The following is an 18,055-nucleotide window of genomic DNA, read 5'->3' as shown; positions in this document are numbered from 1 at the left end:
AATCATATCCCATTTTCAAAAGTTTGATACCTTTGATCGAAATGTATACGGTTGATTAAACCAGTATGGAAGAAATAAATAATGTTGTAGAAGCTCATACACTCGCAAATTACTGCACTTATCGCTTCACTCTTTACTCTCATCAATTTACTCTTAACAATAAATTCACTTAGGGGTCACTAAATGCACAAATTGTGTACACTTACAGTAAAGCACAAGTTCACTGCACGTCGTACTTTCCTTGCAGCTATAAAATAACTTTCAATTCCTGTCAACAATTACACTACACACGCTGCCTGCCTTGCTAGAAGAATTGATTTTCGTGTTCCATTTAGGCACACATGCGTAAAACATCTATAAGAGTATACAAATAGAGCAGGAGTCAATCACCCACAACGGTCCGCCATATTTAGTAGCTCCCTTAGACAAGGCCCGAGGGCAACTAAGAGCCGGCTACTAAGGTAGTAGCATATTAAGCTTAGTATCCCTTAGTAGCGATCTGTGAAGACCATTGTGCCTACCACTTATAACGCTACTTAGGCATTAGTAGCTTACTAAGTAAACTAAGAATATGGTCGATTGTATCGTGCTGCCAGTGTTTGGGACCCTCATGAAAAAGGCTTAAAGCCAGAGTTAGAACGCGTGCAAAGAAGAGCTGCCAGGTACGTGAAAAATCGTTACGATAGCCTTGTTTTGCGTCAGGTACCTGTTTGATAAACTCGGGTGGGAATCTCTGTCAGACCGTAGATTGAAAAATAGATTAAACCTTTCAAATAGATTCAAGAGCAGTGCCTTCTCTGACGAAGTTAACAATATCTTACGAACGCCAATATACTACGGAAGATCAGATCATGTAAATAAAATAAGAGAGATAGACTGTAGAACAGACAGATTCAGAATGTCTTTTTTTCCAGGATCAATATGAGATTATAACGGCAGCGATAGAACTCATAAATAGATTGCATGACTTGTAGTGTAGCCTACTAACCTATGTAAAACTTAATGCATGTTTCTTAATTTTATTATTGTTTCTAACAGCATATGGTATTATAATTTCTTAGTATGAGTGACATTTTTTGGACTGTGTGGTGTGCATGTGGGAGCCCAATTGCATGCTGGTGTTTGATCAACCCCTGCCAAACACCCTAGAGGTGGCTAGCAGGATATTATGTAGATATTGACGTATGTTCACGAACTCGTTGCATTCTGAGACAATCCGCTTCATTTTCAGTCACTCTATAACGCAGTGCTGCTGCACCAATGAGAATTGTTGTTATCTGTTTATAGCTGGTCATCATTACATTAACACGCAAGGTAGCTCGTCACACATTTGATTGAATTCGAAGACCTCATTTTTCTCCTTGGAATTGAAAATAATGAAAGACAAGAAAGTTCTCGCGCACTTAGCGGCAAATAGTGTTAGGACTGCCTTAAGTTTAACAATAATTTGTTAGTAACGAAATTACCTTAAGTAGATGAAGAAACTTTTCGCTCACTAATTTGAGAATAAACAATGCAGGTGACCTGTTTAACAGTTATAACAAAGGATTTATTTTGTGAATAAACGTGTAAAGAGATATCAAACCTCATAAAAAATACTGGCGGTCGTCTAGGAGACAGTAAGCCAAAAATGCGAAAATTCTAGCAATTTCATCAATACTTTTTTCCAAATTCAACTTAAATGCCGTGAAAAAGAAAAATCGAGTGCAATATTAACAATGTGCATTTATTTTTTTTTGCAATAGTATAATTTCCAACTACATGTGACGGTTATCACTAATTTAAATATGCAAAAAAATAAAAGGTTTGCATGCATTAATAATGAACTTTACATGTGATTCTTATGGGATTGATTTAAGGCCCCTTCCAGAACCTCATGGGCCCTGTCATGGGTCCTCATGGGTCCCCATGAGGGACCATCCTTCATACTTTCTTACGTGATACTGTAATACCGTACCCTAGTTTCTTTACTCAAACACTGAGAGATTACATAAAAATTATTACGATTTCTTCGAAAAAATATGGTAACTTTTAGGTTTTAGCGTACGAGTCAGGTTTTTCCCGGTGTTTGACGTCACAAGTGGTGCCATCTGTTAGCCTTTTTCAGTTCTACGTTCGTCCGTTTTCGTTTATTCCTTCGTTGCGCTTACTTTGCTTCTTGAAATTGTAAAACAATAGTTATTATACCAATTATAAAATGATACTAATTCAAAAATCTATTTCAACAAACGGAAAAGTTAAACATAAATTGATTAACTATATAATATCCACTTTATATTTTGCAATTAAATTATTCGTAATGGAATTAAATTTTAACTGGGTTAATCTATATTTTACCGTGCGTTGCTTTAAGAGGTCCGAACTGATGATTTTGGGGAAAAAAATTTGGTTTCAACATTCCTCAAATTACTTGTTTGTAGTATAATTAGACATCGAAGGAAAGGACTAGGTACTCTTCTGGAGAAAGTCTACGGTGGCATATATACATAATTTTCGAAGGAATGAAAACAATATGTTGCCTACGGCGATTTTATTTGATGACATTAGGTTTTTCACGCCGCCACATTTTTTGTATTTTATTGTGACCACTTAGCTTAATTGCACATAAATACACCTCAAAAGAGCTAATACCCACTTTGCTTTCCATGTTGAATATTTAAATATGTTACGGAATTCCATGGGTGTAACATATTTTACTATTTTTTACATTCTACCAAAAGTACTAATTTAGCAATAAAACTGATCATTTCTCACCGTCTTACGCATGCTAATATTGACAGCTAATTGCATTGCTAGAGTGGACCAATACTTGACACAGGCTGTAACGAGGAGAAAAAAATCGATACCTTACCGAGGAGTCTAAGAGAGAGATTCACAAATGACGGTTATACTAAAAATATTTATAAAGAACAGTTAGATATGTATGAAATCTAAATTGCTCATTAGAGCAGCATTTAAACACTTTTATGGTGATAAATACGCGAATAACATCGGACGTTGGGTTGATAAATATTAATTCTGGCTTATTCTACAAGTGGACAGCAGATATTGTACTGCACACAGATAACCGAGTAAAGGCCCGAGACAGAATATGTTTGGAATTATAATCGCAAGCTGCACAAACCATATGATATTACTCTAAGCTTTCACTTACTCTAAATGTCCGATAAACGGTATTTTCTAACTTAATGATTCTGACTGTTCGCCATGAGCAGATACTGCGAAATGTTCTTTTCACTGAACAGGTTCAAAGTGAACGGTTCATCAAAATGAACAGTCTAACCCGCTTCTAATCTGCAGCATTGTCCCTCGGACGGCCCTCGAGTTAGAGACAGGATTGCCTGGATCAACAAGACACTGTGGGATTGCATGCATGTGAGCGTCGGGGCAGAGTTCGTGGGTCTTCGGCCGGTGCTCCACTCAATTCGGTTGGGGTGCATTATTGCAAAGAGGCGTCTGAACTAGGTAGAGGCTCGTAGATATTTTTTAGACTAGAGAGTAGGTCATCCAGCGGGATTATTAATTATTTAATTAAACGTAGCCTCCGAGGAAATTCGCATTACGAAAGTATTCACAAGAAAATAAGCTTAGGAGCGGTAACGCCGGACAATAGCGTCAATATTCCTTAAACGCGAGGTCCAGAGAAAGAAAACATATCAAATATTATTAGTACTGCCAATAAAATTCACCCACCCAGTGCACAAAAGCTTGTTAAAGAACCAACCGAAACTCAAACTACAAAATACGACATTAACCTTGTTGTAGTCAATTGCTGTAGCATAGGAAACAAGCGCGCCGAAATCGAGAATATATTTCAGGACGCAGATATGGTCATGGGGACAGAGAGCTGGATTGCGGAAGATATAAGCAATAACAAAATTTGCCCTCCAGGATATAAAATTTACAGATGCGATCGACGCAATAGAATAGGTGGCGGAGTTTTCGTAGCAGTTAAATCACATGTACAGAGAGCCGCCCACGAAATAATTGACAACGAAATAGAAAGCGTATGGTGTACAATTAAACAACGAAACCAATGGAGTATTCATGTTTGCTCTTTTTATAGACCTCCGCACTCCGAAGTCGACATCAGCGATATCTTAATCAACGTACTTGCACATCACTCTCTCGCTCAAGTAGTTGACAAGCCTACGAGAGGAAATAATATATTAAACCTTTTGACAGTAAGCCATCGATCTAAGTTGATAAAACAAATCGATATTATTGGCGGTATAAGTGATCACAGAGTGATTTCTACAACGCTAATAATTGATGTAGTGTCAGTTGTAAAACTAAAACTTTTACTTGAATTATTCCAAAGAGACGATTTTAAGTAATTCAGCTTCAAACAACATGAAATATTCATCTGTATCACCGAGTCTCTTATCCTTTGCGTCGCGGAGTCGGGACGTGAAGCACGATCGAAAAATTGCGTTCATTTTTGCCGCAAACTTTTTTCTGAGGAGTTTGCTTTATATTCTTAACCTATCTCTTCTAAAAATATTCTCAGTAAAAATTGTGGAACTATTATTTCTCCAACTAAAGATAATGTCTACTTTAAGCCAGGTTTTGCTATAAAAATGGATCTGCCATTTTGCGACATTATACCACATCGATATCAACCAAAGTATTTCAAAATAATGGAAAACGTAGATAAAGTACCATATTCTTCTTCTTCCTTGGCGCTACAGCTTTTTGTCAGCTCTGGCCTTCAATACAATCGTCCTCCAATCCTCCCTCTTAATGGCCTTATTTCTCCATCCTCTTATCCCCAAAGCAGCCAGGTCTGCTTCCACTCCATCTTGCCATTTTAGGCGTGGACGTCCTCTTCTTTTTACGCTGAATAATTTTCCCTCCCAAACTCTTTTGGCCACTCTCTCCTCTGACATTCTTATCTAATGTCCCATCCATCTGAGTCTCTGTGACTTGACAAATCTCACAATGTCTCGGCCCTCTATGAGGTCGTCAAGTTCTTCATTCCATCGTCTTCGAAAAACTCCATTTTCTTGTATGGGTCCATAAATTTTCCTTAGGATCCTTCTCTCGAAACATCTAAGTGCGTGCGCCTCTGCTGTTGATAACGTCCAGCATTCACATCCATAAGTGACAACAGGTCTTATTAAAGTTTTATATATTTTATATTTAGTATTTCTTCTTATCAGTCTACTTTTCAACAATTTATGATTTGCGAAGTACGCACTGTTACCAGCGGTGATTCTGTCTTTTATGCAAGCACTTATTGAGTTATCCGATGTCACCAATGCCCCAAGATATTTAAAGGATGAGACACCCTCAAATTTATCTCCGTCGATATCTAATGTCTGAGGTCGTCTGCGAGTTTCAGATATGGACATACACATGTATTTTGTTTTGCCACAGTTAACTTTCAGTCCAATTCTTACTGCGCTTTCCTTTAGTGAGCCAAATATTTCTTTCAACTTCCTTGCAGATCTGGCTACAATGACTATATCATCTGCATACGCCAGTATTTGACTGCTCCGATAGAATATTGTTCCACCAGTGTCAACTCCCCTTACTGCCCAGTGCAAGGCCAATATGAACAATGTTGCAGACAAACCATCTCCTTGCTTTACTCCCATATTAAATGGAAAAGCACTACCAATTTCATTGCCGACTTTGACCTTAGCTATGGTTTCCTGCATTGTCATTCTTACCAGTCTGATTAACTTCTTAGGCAAGCCTAATTCGTTTAGTGCTGCATACAGTGTGCTTCTCTTCACACTATCAAACGCTTGCTTAAAATCTACAAACAGTAAGTGTAAGTCTTGGTTGTGCTCGAAGTGCTTCTCCATTATTTGACGCAAAGTAAATATTTGGTCTGTTGTGTCCCTATCTTGTCGAAATCCACCCTGATATTCGGTAATGATGCTTTCAGCTCTTTTGCTAACTCTCATTTGTATAATTCCTGAGAGCACTTTATATGCAATGTTCAACAGCGTAATTCCTCTGTAATTGTTGCAGAGCGTTTTGTCACCTTTCTTGTGTATGGGACATATAATGCCAGTTCTCCATTTTACAGGCATTATTTCCTGTCTCCAAATGTCTCTGATCAATTCATGCATGCATCTCATGAGTGTATTTCCACCTTTCTTAATAAGTACCATATTACTGGAATATAATGTTTTTTACTTCTTTCTTCAAAAACTCTACCAGTAGCTTAACTTCTAAGTTTTTCGAAGAAAAATGAGATCGGGCGTGTTTTTGGATATTTGGTTGTATTTGGCCCTCTGTATCTTAGCAACGGATGGGATCTATGAAAAATGACTTATTTTTTCATAATCATTAATTATTTATGAGCATATACGTCAAGTTTCAAGTCTCTACCTCAAATAACGCTATTTTAGACTTTTGTCCGGCTTTTTCCGAATTTGGACCACTGTGCGACGTATAGAAATCATTATTCAATACAAATTCCAAGAGGGTCGTGACATCAATTTCAGGCATAATAACCGAGCTAGCGACAACTTTATCATCCATTTTTCTGATTACTGATATATAAGTGGTAAAAAGCCTGTACTTCATCATCCCAAAACTTTTGATATCCAAAGGAATCGACGTGGCTAACAAGCATTAGAAAAAATTATCCCAGAATATCAGCACATAAACAAGTGACGATGAGCGGCTAAGTCTTTCCTCAAAACGATTTTTCCAGTATGCGCTCCGTTTTTCAGAAATTATGCTCATTTTTAAAGGCAACTTTTTATTTAATTTGATGATTAATGGAGAAAATTGAGGTATTTTTCTGTGCTAATATTTCTGTTTACAGCTTTTCCAAATAGTTTATATCTAGTGTTGCCGCGAGACGAGACGAGACTTGAGCCAGCCTCGTTTTCCGAACTCGGGTATCGCCTCGAGTCTCGTCTCGTGAACCCCAGTCTCGTCTCGGTCTCGAGTCTCGCCTCGTCTCGTTACCCCGAAAATAAATTTAGCATCATATATAGCCGTTTCCTTTGCGTACTTATGGCTGAATCGGTACACTCGAAATAGAAAAGTCAATCATATAAAAATTTAAATATATATTGATTTGAACACTAATTACAACAAACTGCAGCTAAAATCAATGATTTTATTAATACTCATTTATGTACCTAGTAGCATAAAATAAAGATTTTAAAAAAGGGAATGTATACAGAAATTAACTCTAGAGAAATCCATAGTGGGTTTAAGAAAATAATCGCGAAGATAATACGATTGGTATAAGAGATAATTTTCGCTTTAATATCGTAGTTAAAATAATTTTCAGATTTAAAGAAGTTTAATTGGCATAATTTTTTATTTGACTTTAGCCATTTAAGCTAAAGAACTAGGAAATCGAGGTATCCGGTTTAGAAACCCGTTCAGGGCGAATGATTTTTCCTCTCAGGAATTTTTCACTAGCCAGCGAATAGATTTTTCGAGAAGTTTCTGGCCCCTGGTAGAATGGGCTACATGCTTCTGAAATAAGGTTACCTGTCACTAACATGTGTTTCTGGAGAAAATATGATTAATGGAGTTAAAATGAGTGGCTGATGATTATATGTAGGTCAGAGACTCTAGTAATGGAGTTTTTGATGAAATGAATTTTTGGTTAGCAAAATAAAGGCAAATGAACGAAATTAAAGTCAAAGGAAAGCCAATAGTATTTATGCTTTTTTATTGTAACATCCTCAGCACAATTTAGCGCCATTATGCTGAACACCCTCACTAACCTCGAAAGATATATCACGCAGGAATAGGTAAATAGTAAATTCAATTATTATTCTATTATCATTCGTCTTTCTTCCGAGGTGATATGCTCTGCAAAATTCGAAATAGCATTTTCTTTTCATCATCACCATCATTTTCTCCTAGAGTGCAAATTATAAGCACGATTGCAAGTGCCGTTTGGTGATACTTTACATATATTCAAGTATAACTCAAGATATTTTTGTTGTAGATGTAAGTACTAAAAATTACCATTTTAGAAAATAGTTCAATTTTTGCTGGATAAATTTTCCAAGGCATTACATAGAAACAAGTTTAACCTCTCAAACGCGACAGGCGTTTAATTAAATCTCATCCCAGCGGCTGGATGAGATTTAAATGACTTCGCGTTTTTGGCATGTCATCTTACTATAATTTATAAATTTCATGATACACCATCAGTATCGTTGAAATTTTTTGTAAACTTGTGTAAAACAATGTGTTCCTGCATGGTAATTTTTCAAATAACTGGAAATAATATTCAGTGTATTATCTATCTCCACCTCTGAACACAGTGGATAAATTTTCAGTTTTCAAAATTTTAAACTTTATTTCCATTGACCAGCGAGATCTTTAGCATGCCATGCATTAATTTAAAATAATTACACATTTCTTTGACTTCACAGCTGATTTCATAAATGCCGGGTCTTAAAAGAGGGTCCAATTTATCTAACGATTTGTCAAATAATGCTTTTAGCGATCTCTGGGGAATAAAAACAGAATTTGAATCGGTCTCCAAGTGCCTCCCGAGAGATGATGGAAAAGGTGATTCGTTGAAACGCGTCGCGCGATAATAAAGACTGTGAACATACACTAAGTTTTTCATTTTCATTTACCAGTACACGCTGTTTTTTTTCCAAGGTCTGGTAAAAACTGCGCACCTCCTTTGGTACTTTCATTATTTCCCAGCTGCAGGAATTCTCCATAGCAAATGTCTTTCTGTGAGTGTTGGTTCTAAATTGTCTGAGGAGTGACGGCCTTGTACAGACTGTCCGTATGGAGCTGCATATTTCAAAAATATTACCGCGACCAGCTGCACACAAAATGATAAGATGACCAACTTTTTATGCATGTTTACCCAGTAAATAATGCATGAATTTAGGACTGCGGCATTAATATGCAATTAAATATCTTCTTAGACCACTTGGTATGGCGTTTTCTTTCCAATAGGAACGCATTCAATAACAGGCCCTCGAGATCTACCCCACCCATGAATTTATTGCAATCAAACGAACACACAGACTTCCGAGTCTCTTTTTGGCCTGTATACACTATTACCGTTTTCTCTCAGTGGAATGCGGAGATCATGAATACAATTTTTTCCCTCCATTTGAGAACAAAAACAGGCTCAGAATGTTTTTCACATATTTCGTCCCTCTGCAGTTTCATCGCCTTCACCTATTTTGCTATTACATACTTTCGGTTCAAACTCAACGTCTCAACACAGTTAGTCTTGCATTTGCTTTTCAGTAGCCTTGCAAGAGCAGGAGAGCTATAAATATTGTCCATTCAAACGCACGTCCTCGATAGCCCAGTGTTTCAGCCGTATTTCGTCAATTTCAGAGTGTTCGTTGATATAATAATTGATTTTCCCCATCACTCGCCGAACTCACGCTCTCGTCTGGCTCACTTGCCAGAAATTCTTCAATATTTCGTCAATTGGAAGCTGTAATCTTTTTCCTTCTTGTTAAAGCCATAGCACGGATACCCAATTATAAAATAACCACGCACAGGAGGTACACCCGACGAGAATGGGGAACATGCATGAAATTTGTTCATCATGCAAGTTAGTATCATTGAATAGGAAATTTTCTCTTGAGTCCAAATATACAAGCAAAAACTTTCCTAATACTCCGAAAAAATTAATAAACGCTAATTAAAAATGCTCGAATATCGCTTGAAGTCACGTGACCCGAAGCGCCTTCTGACGTCATCGCACCGTACACCATTCCTTCGCTACCACAGAGAAGAGTGGTAGAGCCTTAATGCAAAATATCGAAGTAAAAATCATCTGCGTGCTTTGTTGTAATTCCTCAAAGAACAAATTGACTTAAGAGGGATTTAAGAAATCACAATACCTCGGTTTACTTTTGGTCGACTTCCTTATGGCGGCTGATTTTCTGAAAAGACAGTGATTATTTCGTCACTAGCGCGATGCGGGAGTAAAATAAGGCAGGTAAGTAATTATGCGATTAATGAAAATTATTTTACGAAAGTTTTTAAATATTTATTTCTTACCCATCAAGATTTAATGCACCCATTGCTTGCTGAAAATCTATCTCGTGTATTAACTTAGTTACCTACCATGCGGAACTTAGATAGTTTTCCCTTATCCGCCGGAGTTGAGATCCTGATGATCGTGAAAAGGTAAAATAAAAGTATTTGATAGACACAGAAATAAGTTCCAAATACTATTTACGCTGTACTTACTCAATTCCCTGTTTTTAAACAGAAACCCACTGCGTAAACGAGACGAAATTTTAGATTTTGCGTTGAAATGCAGCGACCTTTATGGGCATCACAGCAGCGAATACTTACATTAGTTTACCTTACCAAAAGCCACATATTTCTCGTATACTTCTTATTTTTCCATTCTACCCAAAGGTCTCGTCTCGAGTCGTGTCTCGCGGCAACACTATTTACATCGACGACCCATGAAATTTCCCAATTATTTCCTTCAAAATGCACGTTGGTTTCTAACCTTCTTGATTAAATAATTGCAAACACCGAACCTTTTTAGTAAAAGTAACATTTCATTTGTGCACTCAATAGATTTGGGATACTGAATGAGTTTTATTTGAAGGTCAAAAGTTTTGAGTTTCTCCTGAATTAGACGCCAGTCGTGAGGAGCGAGCCTAGAAAATCTTGAGATCTCCCCAAGATACCACCTCCCTCCTGGCGAAACATCTCCTCGAAGATAAACATTCTAGTGATTTTGACCAGAAGATCGACCACGTGGAGAGGAAAGGCCGTAGACTGGACACTTTGGAAGAACTGGATATTGTGAAAGAAGGAGCCATTTCTCTAATGGACGAACGAATATTTTTTGGACATTCCCCACTCCTTGCCATACCTTTCCCAAAGCGCACCACCTAATGATGCATACCCCTCATTCCTAAACTTCCCTTTCCACCTGCCTCCCATCCGTTCTGCATAAATACAGCTCCGTGACCAACCAATCCTCATTGTACGTACTTGATAATGACCTAACGGTCGAAACGCGTCGTACTCTATATAAACCTGCGGAAAAGTGCCATATCTCTATTCTTTTAATATTTATCATATTAATGGAATCCTCTATAATATTGTAACATTTACGTTTACGGTGACTCTTATTCCTCTCGAATATGTAATGGATTGTACCATGAACATATATTAATATGTATGTTCATGGAAAGTACCCTCGAGATGAATCAACGAGTCATTCACTCATTTAACCTGTATGGCACTACAAACACGTCGCAAACCTTCCTATAGTTGAGTGATTAAGGGCGCAGGGTATATCAGATGGCCGTGAATGCGACCGTTGCGATTGCACTTCGGGGTGTGACGTACGGCTGTAACTCGCGGAAAAGTATTGCGTTCCTGAAAAATTGTTGAGTGCACGTAAAAATGGAACGAAACCGGGAAAATTGAATGTTATTGTGTTTAATCTCTTTGAGCGACCTCTAAGTGTGACTCAATTGGGTTGATTTGCTTAGGATATCCATTCTGCACCCCATATTTTGAGAGATAGAAATAAAAAATCCAAGAAAAATAAAAAATAAGCAACACCCTAGTTTGCCCTCATGGCGTGTTCTTCGTTTCAGGTGAAGCGATTCCGCATGGAGACGAAGGCGGCAAAGACGCTGGGCGTCATAGTCGGAGGCTTCGTCTTCTGCTGGCTGCCTTTCTTCACGGCGTACGTGGTTCGAGCCTTCTGCGAGCACTGCACGCCTCCACTGCTCTTCTCCATCCTCTTCTGGCTGGGATACTGCAACTCCGCCATTAATCCCTGCATCTACGCACTCTTCTCGAAAGACTTCCGCTTCGCCTTCAAGCGCATCATCTGCAGGTATGTACCAATCGCAACTCACAAACACGAGGAAGGCATTTGCCATGCGCGTCTCAGAATCATGGTTTCTCGGAGGCCATGAATTTTTGTTATATGTACATTGCTTTGTATGATGTTATGGAATAAACATAACCTTTATTTTTTAGATTTACATATGGAAAGAAACCCAACAAAAATAAAGAAAAAATGTTAAACTTATATAAATAATAATAATAATAAATAATACGCCAAATGGTCCGAGTGATGAGGGATGCCATGGACCTCGCCAAATGACGCTTTCTTTGACTTTAAACGCAATGACCGACGGGAAAAATAAAATAATACTATTTATTGCTCCTAGAAATACCTCAAACATTTAATTATCATAGATAAAAAACCAATCTTCCGTTTGATGCATAGTTCATATAAAATAAAGAAAATACAATTGAATTTAAATCGAATAAACAAAACTAAAAAAAGAAAATGGTTTAAAAATACTTTTTTTTAAGTATTACACGCTGAAAACTTTAAGGAGTCATCCCGAATTCACAAAATGGGTGAAAATTCCAGAGAGGAAAAATAATTTCACCGTGGTCAGTTCCAGTATACTTAAATTAGTCAAGGGCGAACATCTCTTAGCGTTCGAAGTTCGCGCTTTGCTCTCCGACTGTGGCGCCGCTGTGCGCACGAAGTCGCAGAAAATGCTAAGCAGTGCACTCCATCTTGTCCGATGCAGTCCACAAATATCCAAGGTAGCTCACATGGCTAAAGCAGTCGACCGGAAATCGGAGAATACGGGTTCAAATCCCGATCAAGGTAAATGATTTTTTCTGTGGAATTATCGCGCAACGATTTGAAAATACTTCTATGAGGCATCCCCTATAATATTTTGGTTGCTAAATATCCGAAGTTTTATATGATTCAGGAAATTATGTGTGTTGTTATTTTCTTCGACTGCTTTTGAAAATCTGTTGTAAATTATTAGTTCCAAGAAAGAAAGCTTCGTTTAAACAAATTAACATTATGTTCGAGAAAGACATGTAAAGTATTTGTTCGTAGATGGCATGGCTGGGATAACTTTTGGGCTACTACCACTATGAAGGTGGAATAACCTTAGTTGTTCTAATGCAGGAAACATAGACTAAACACTTCCAGTGATTACAGGAATGCACTAGAGCAATTTGACTTCAGCCGAAAAAGTCGCATTACTTCCATTGATGTTGATTACATCGAAACCACAAAGCAATCCCATAATCCACTGCGAATAGCCTATTTGCCAGAGCAGTTCTCAACGGCATATTAGATATTCCCTAAAACAGCGAGTATCAACCTTTTTCCGCCCACACCCCTCTTTATGATTATAACTAATAATGTACCCCCAAAAATTTGAAGTGCACATTTACTCCATAATTTCACTACCGGTAGGTGACACTTTTAGTTATAAATAATTGTATGAATGGAAACTTTGTTCAAATATCCCATATTTCCTGGTTTAGAGATACATAGTCTATGGCGTACGTCATTGCCGATTATTTTTTGGGATGGAGACCACTGCCCTTAAACAATTACGGCTAAAAATCCTCCATTGATTTTTTGTGCAAGATACGCAAAATTTTAGTGAAAATAGAGACAGTTCGACAGCCCTTGTGTTTGCTCCTGCATCGTCCAGTCGTTGGAGGCCGTGCACAAACGAGTCGCCGTCACGCGTTGATTCACAGCGGCTGGTCCACTTACGGTGTGCCAAGGGTCGTCTTCTTCTACAGCAAAGGTGGAATAAAATGGTCGAGTTGCCAATTTGCTATGTGAGTATGTCCAAAGATAGGAAATCCGAATGCCAATTAAAATTGGAAGGACAATATTTGGGAAACCATTTTTTTGATTGTCAACCAAGTAAGTTTGAGTGATGTAGCAGAGATCGCTTTGAGAAGACGATGGGAAATCCGATTCCAGGGATTCCAACTTCAATTTACTTGAGGATGCGCTATGCCCACGGAATAGGACCCACTGTCAGGGTGAAATTGTAACTGGCAGAGATGATGGTTAGTCCACAAGTATTCCCCCCTCCTCACCAAATCCCCCGCGTTACTTAAAAACATTTGCTTGCTGACTTCATCACAGATTACATAGTTTATAACAGGAATATACAGCCGGAATCAGTAACTCCGAGAAAATACTGAGACACAAATTCCATTTTTAAGGCCAAAAAAAATGTTGACGAGAATACCATCCTCACACGGTGACGATTTCGAAGTGTTTTCTTCCAAGTTCCGGAGGAATCGATTCCACTAACAACCAGCGTCCCCGCCGCGGCGGCGCGCCGGTCCAGCCCTACAATGAAGTGAACACAACCTCCACTCATAATCGCAAGTTCCCTTCCTCGCCTCGTCCACAATGTCTTGCACTTCTTCGTTCACTTTCTTTGCCATCCTTTCACCCATATCCATCGCCGAATTTTGTAAGGCTGCAGTCTTTCCTTGTCCTATTTCGTAGTATTTTCGATTAGCTACAATATTTGGATACACTAGAGCGGTATTTATAACTAATCGAGGAGAAGTTAAGTATTGGCTGGACGAATCTGAAGAGCTATTCATATTAAAGACCATAATTCAACGAATATTCCCCGATCAACATTTATAGAACTCTATCGTATATTTTCGCGCTTAAAATTCAATAAAATTACGGAGAATTCCACAATAGAACAGGCACTCCAGTTCTGTGAAGAGCACCATACCATTGCAAATAGAAGTAAATACTGAGAGGCATCGCCATGCAAATGAGCACGAAATTCCCAGAATGCAATGCTCCCACGTGAGTTTAAGGATTGGAAGAGAAAGCAAATGGCCTGGATTTGCATGGTGCGGTATTTGGACGGGGCGTCCGACAGCTGAGGTCATTTGCGCCATGGTGGGACGCAGCATGGAGAGAAACTCGGCGACGGCATTAGCCTGCTCTTAACGAAAGGCGCCAAGGGGACCACGGCTGAACGACTCATCAACGGAACGGAGAACGAACTCCATCATGGATTTTGCGAAATATCTGTGCCCCTGACGTGATTTGAACTGGCCGGTTCAAATCCCAGTAATGCCCAATGGATCCGTCCGGTGGATGGGACGTTAATCAGTGGTCTCTTTGCCTTCGCCATTTGCCAAAAGCGGACTAATGCCGGCGCGGGGTATCTCTTCAAACTCACTTCGTTCACCCAAGGCATTTTTACATCAGGATCAACTGAGAAATTACTCATTCTCCTCCGATCTCAAAAAACATATCTCTTTGAATGGCAGTTATAACAGTCGTAATTTTGACGCTTACTTCGAAATTTAATTCCACTTTCTTTCGGGTTGTTTTGAGTGCTGGTGTGAATAACTTTCCCGATTTCTATTTTCACATATTTATTTGCATGCCAAGAAATGTACTGTTGTGGGACATGGGATGTCGGGATTTGCACAAAACGGACCTTGAACTTAGGAATGGAAAATCTACAGGTGATCGGACAGATTTCATTGAGCTCTTTCGTAACGCCACGCACGTAATCTGGAATTGTGGGATCGAGTGGTCTTTCGTGTGCGCCAGGACGCGTCACGCCATCTTCAAATCCACTCTCGCTATCAATCACACCGTCAAATTCCGAAATGGCTGCGTAGTGTAAAACGGCAAGCTGATGGCTCAATTCATTTCGAGAGATTTGTATTGCGACGCAAGCATTTCATGAGGTAATAAATAATCGAATCGAGACAATCTGATCGATTAAACGAGGCATCGAAAATATTTTTGAAACACCACAGATTATTGAAACTCATGACAGGATCTTTATGCAATGGATAAACCAATATTTCGGATCGGATATAAAAGAAATGAAATTAACAACGAAAAGGAAAAAATGAAAGTGTATGAGAAATCTTATCAAATACTGACCGCCGGAACTTTTTAAAAATGCATTAATATTAATTTAAAAAATCATGGATATGATAGATATATATGAACGCGTGATCATAAATTTTTTTACTGAGGAAAAAAGCATCAGCGGTAATAAAGAAAATGAATTCCATACCTAACGGAGAAATGAATGCCGGTTAAATGTCGGTAAAATTTTAAATTACAGCCGCGAGGAAGATTTTTTCGGGACAAGACCTGAAATCAAGCAGGAAATGGCAGCAACGAAGGCGCGCGTGCAGAGGCTGTCAAAACTCACAAACATAAGCAGCCAGTTAACGTGATGATAATTAAAAACAATGGCACATGTTTGTCGTTGGCTTTGGTATGCGTTGTTTGCGTGAAAAAGGGAAATATTGAAGAAGATTACCATCAGCCCCAACGACATCGTAGTCACCTTCGGCGTTGCATCTCTATTCACCAACGTCCCAATTCAAGAATAGGTGGATATCATAAAAGAGCTTACAAAATCTGAAATTCCATGGGATTGTCCCCAACTGATAGAGCACTGCCTGTGAAACTATATTCATTTGGACAATGTGAAGGAGCGGAAATTGGCTAACCCTTCTCTCCGGTGATAGCAGATATGGGAATATTGGGGCAAATGGAGATTGAATGCCACAAAAAGAAACCGAAGTTATGGCTAAGGTACGTGAATGATAGATTTGGCGACATGGACCCGAAGAACTAGAGGTTCCTTAAACACCTCAACTCCCAGCGTCCGGATATACAGTTCACAATGGAGACGGAAAAAGACTACAAAATCTCTTTTTTGGACGTGATGGAGAAGAAGATTATCCATGGGAGTCTCGGCCACGAAGTATACAGGAAGGCCACCCACACTGACCACTGCCTTAACGCCTACTCATAGCATCACCCATCTCAGGAGGATTCTCTGGTGGCGACACTCGTGAGTACAAACTCGGATTGGCCAAAGAAAAGGAACACCTGACGACGACCCTGAAGAGCAACGGATACAAGAAAGAAATGATCCTGAAAAGAAGCGCCCAAGTAGAGAAACGCAAACAGACAATTGACAAGGAGAAAAGCCAAACTGAAAAGCCAGGAACCTAAGCCACCATCCCTATGCGGCCGACATGAGTGACAAGATATCAAGGGTCCTCAAGAAGTGGGATATTGTCTCAAGATTCAACTGCGTGACAAAAATATGTCAAATAGTTCCGAAACCCAAAGATAGGATTCCAAAATATCACCATACTGCAGTATCAGACTGTCTGTACGCCAGTAGCGGTTTTTGACGAACCACCCAGCCTTCCTTTGTATTTTGTTTAGTTCGCAGATTAAGTCTTTCTGCACCGGTCTTCTGAAATAGCACCTTTCTTTTACTTACTCATCCCACAACACGCTTAACGAATCCTAATTTCTTCAGGGCTACGCCAAAAATATTCCTTATATGTGTTCCCCACGATAGGTTTGAGGTTATTTATTTATTGATTCATTCGAAAACAGCCAAAACGGCCTTTACATTGAATAGACAACTTAAAATCTGCAGCTTTAGCAAATATAAACTATAAAAAAAAACTATAAAAAGGATATAACAGAAAAAATTCATGAGGTAGCTTTTCGAAGCTGCCTCTTGAATGATTTGGTGGGCACTGAAAGATCCAGGGAGGGGTGAGTAGTCGAAATGATATTGAAAGAGGTAGGGAGTCTGTAAAAAAAAGTGATTTCTGAGAGAGAGAAAGACGGAATTTCGGTTGGTGTAGTAGGTGATTATTACGAAAGGCGCGGGTGGGAATGTGGAGTGAAAAGAAAGGCAGTATTTCTGAGGATCGGAACTTGCCATTTAAGGCATTGTAAATGAAGGAAAGATCATGAAAATTCATACGGGAGAATAGTGGGACCAATGATAGGGCAGAAATTACTTCAGAGCGAGAAGAATTACGGAGGTGGGGAACACGATGTTGGACTACTGAAATAAAGAAATTGACAAGAAAAGGTTCAAGAATTTTAAGGTTTGAGGGACAGTCAGTGGAGTAACTGTGTTGCTTGTGCATAATGTGTAAAGTCCAAAAACCCCAAAAATGGGACTATCTCACCTAACCATCAAATGAATTATATAGAATCGTTTGTGCATAGTGTGGTGAATGAAAACACATGTCGTTATTAGGTTTAGACATACCACACTATGCAAAAACGATTCTATATGATTCATATGATGGTTAGGTGAGATAGTCCCATTTTTGGGGTTTTTGGACTTAACACATTATGCACAAACAACACAGAAATAACGGAGCAGTACTCGAGGATTGGGAGAACGCTACCGGTGAAAATAGCTCTCTCTCATGGCGATTGTATCGGTAACAATGGTCAGTCGATAAAGAACTC

At 38.9% G+C, this 18,055-nt stretch overlaps 1 protein-coding gene across 1 annotated transcript in view; it reads left to right on the top strand.

The window, feature by feature from the left end:
* The window catches only part of LOC124154734 (probable G-protein coupled receptor No9), a 43,777-nt gene that overhangs the window by 18,831 nt on the left and 6,891 nt on the right, over nt 1-18,055 (top strand). The window contains exon 2 of the mRNA XM_046528629.1: nt 11,553-11,797. Within this exon, the coding sequence (XP_046384585.1) occupies nt 11,553-11,797 (245 nt within the window). The remainder of the gene's footprint in view (nt 1-11,552; nt 11,798-18,055) is intronic.

This window comes from Ischnura elegans, chromosome 2 (genome assembly GCF_921293095.1).
Source record: "Ischnura elegans chromosome 2, ioIscEleg1.1, whole genome shotgun sequence".
NCBI lineage: Eukaryota > Metazoa > Arthropoda > Insecta > Odonata > Coenagrionidae > Ischnura > Ischnura elegans.
The sequence above is the reverse complement of the archived record's forward strand: the minus strand, read 5'-3'. Positions and strand labels throughout refer to the sequence as shown.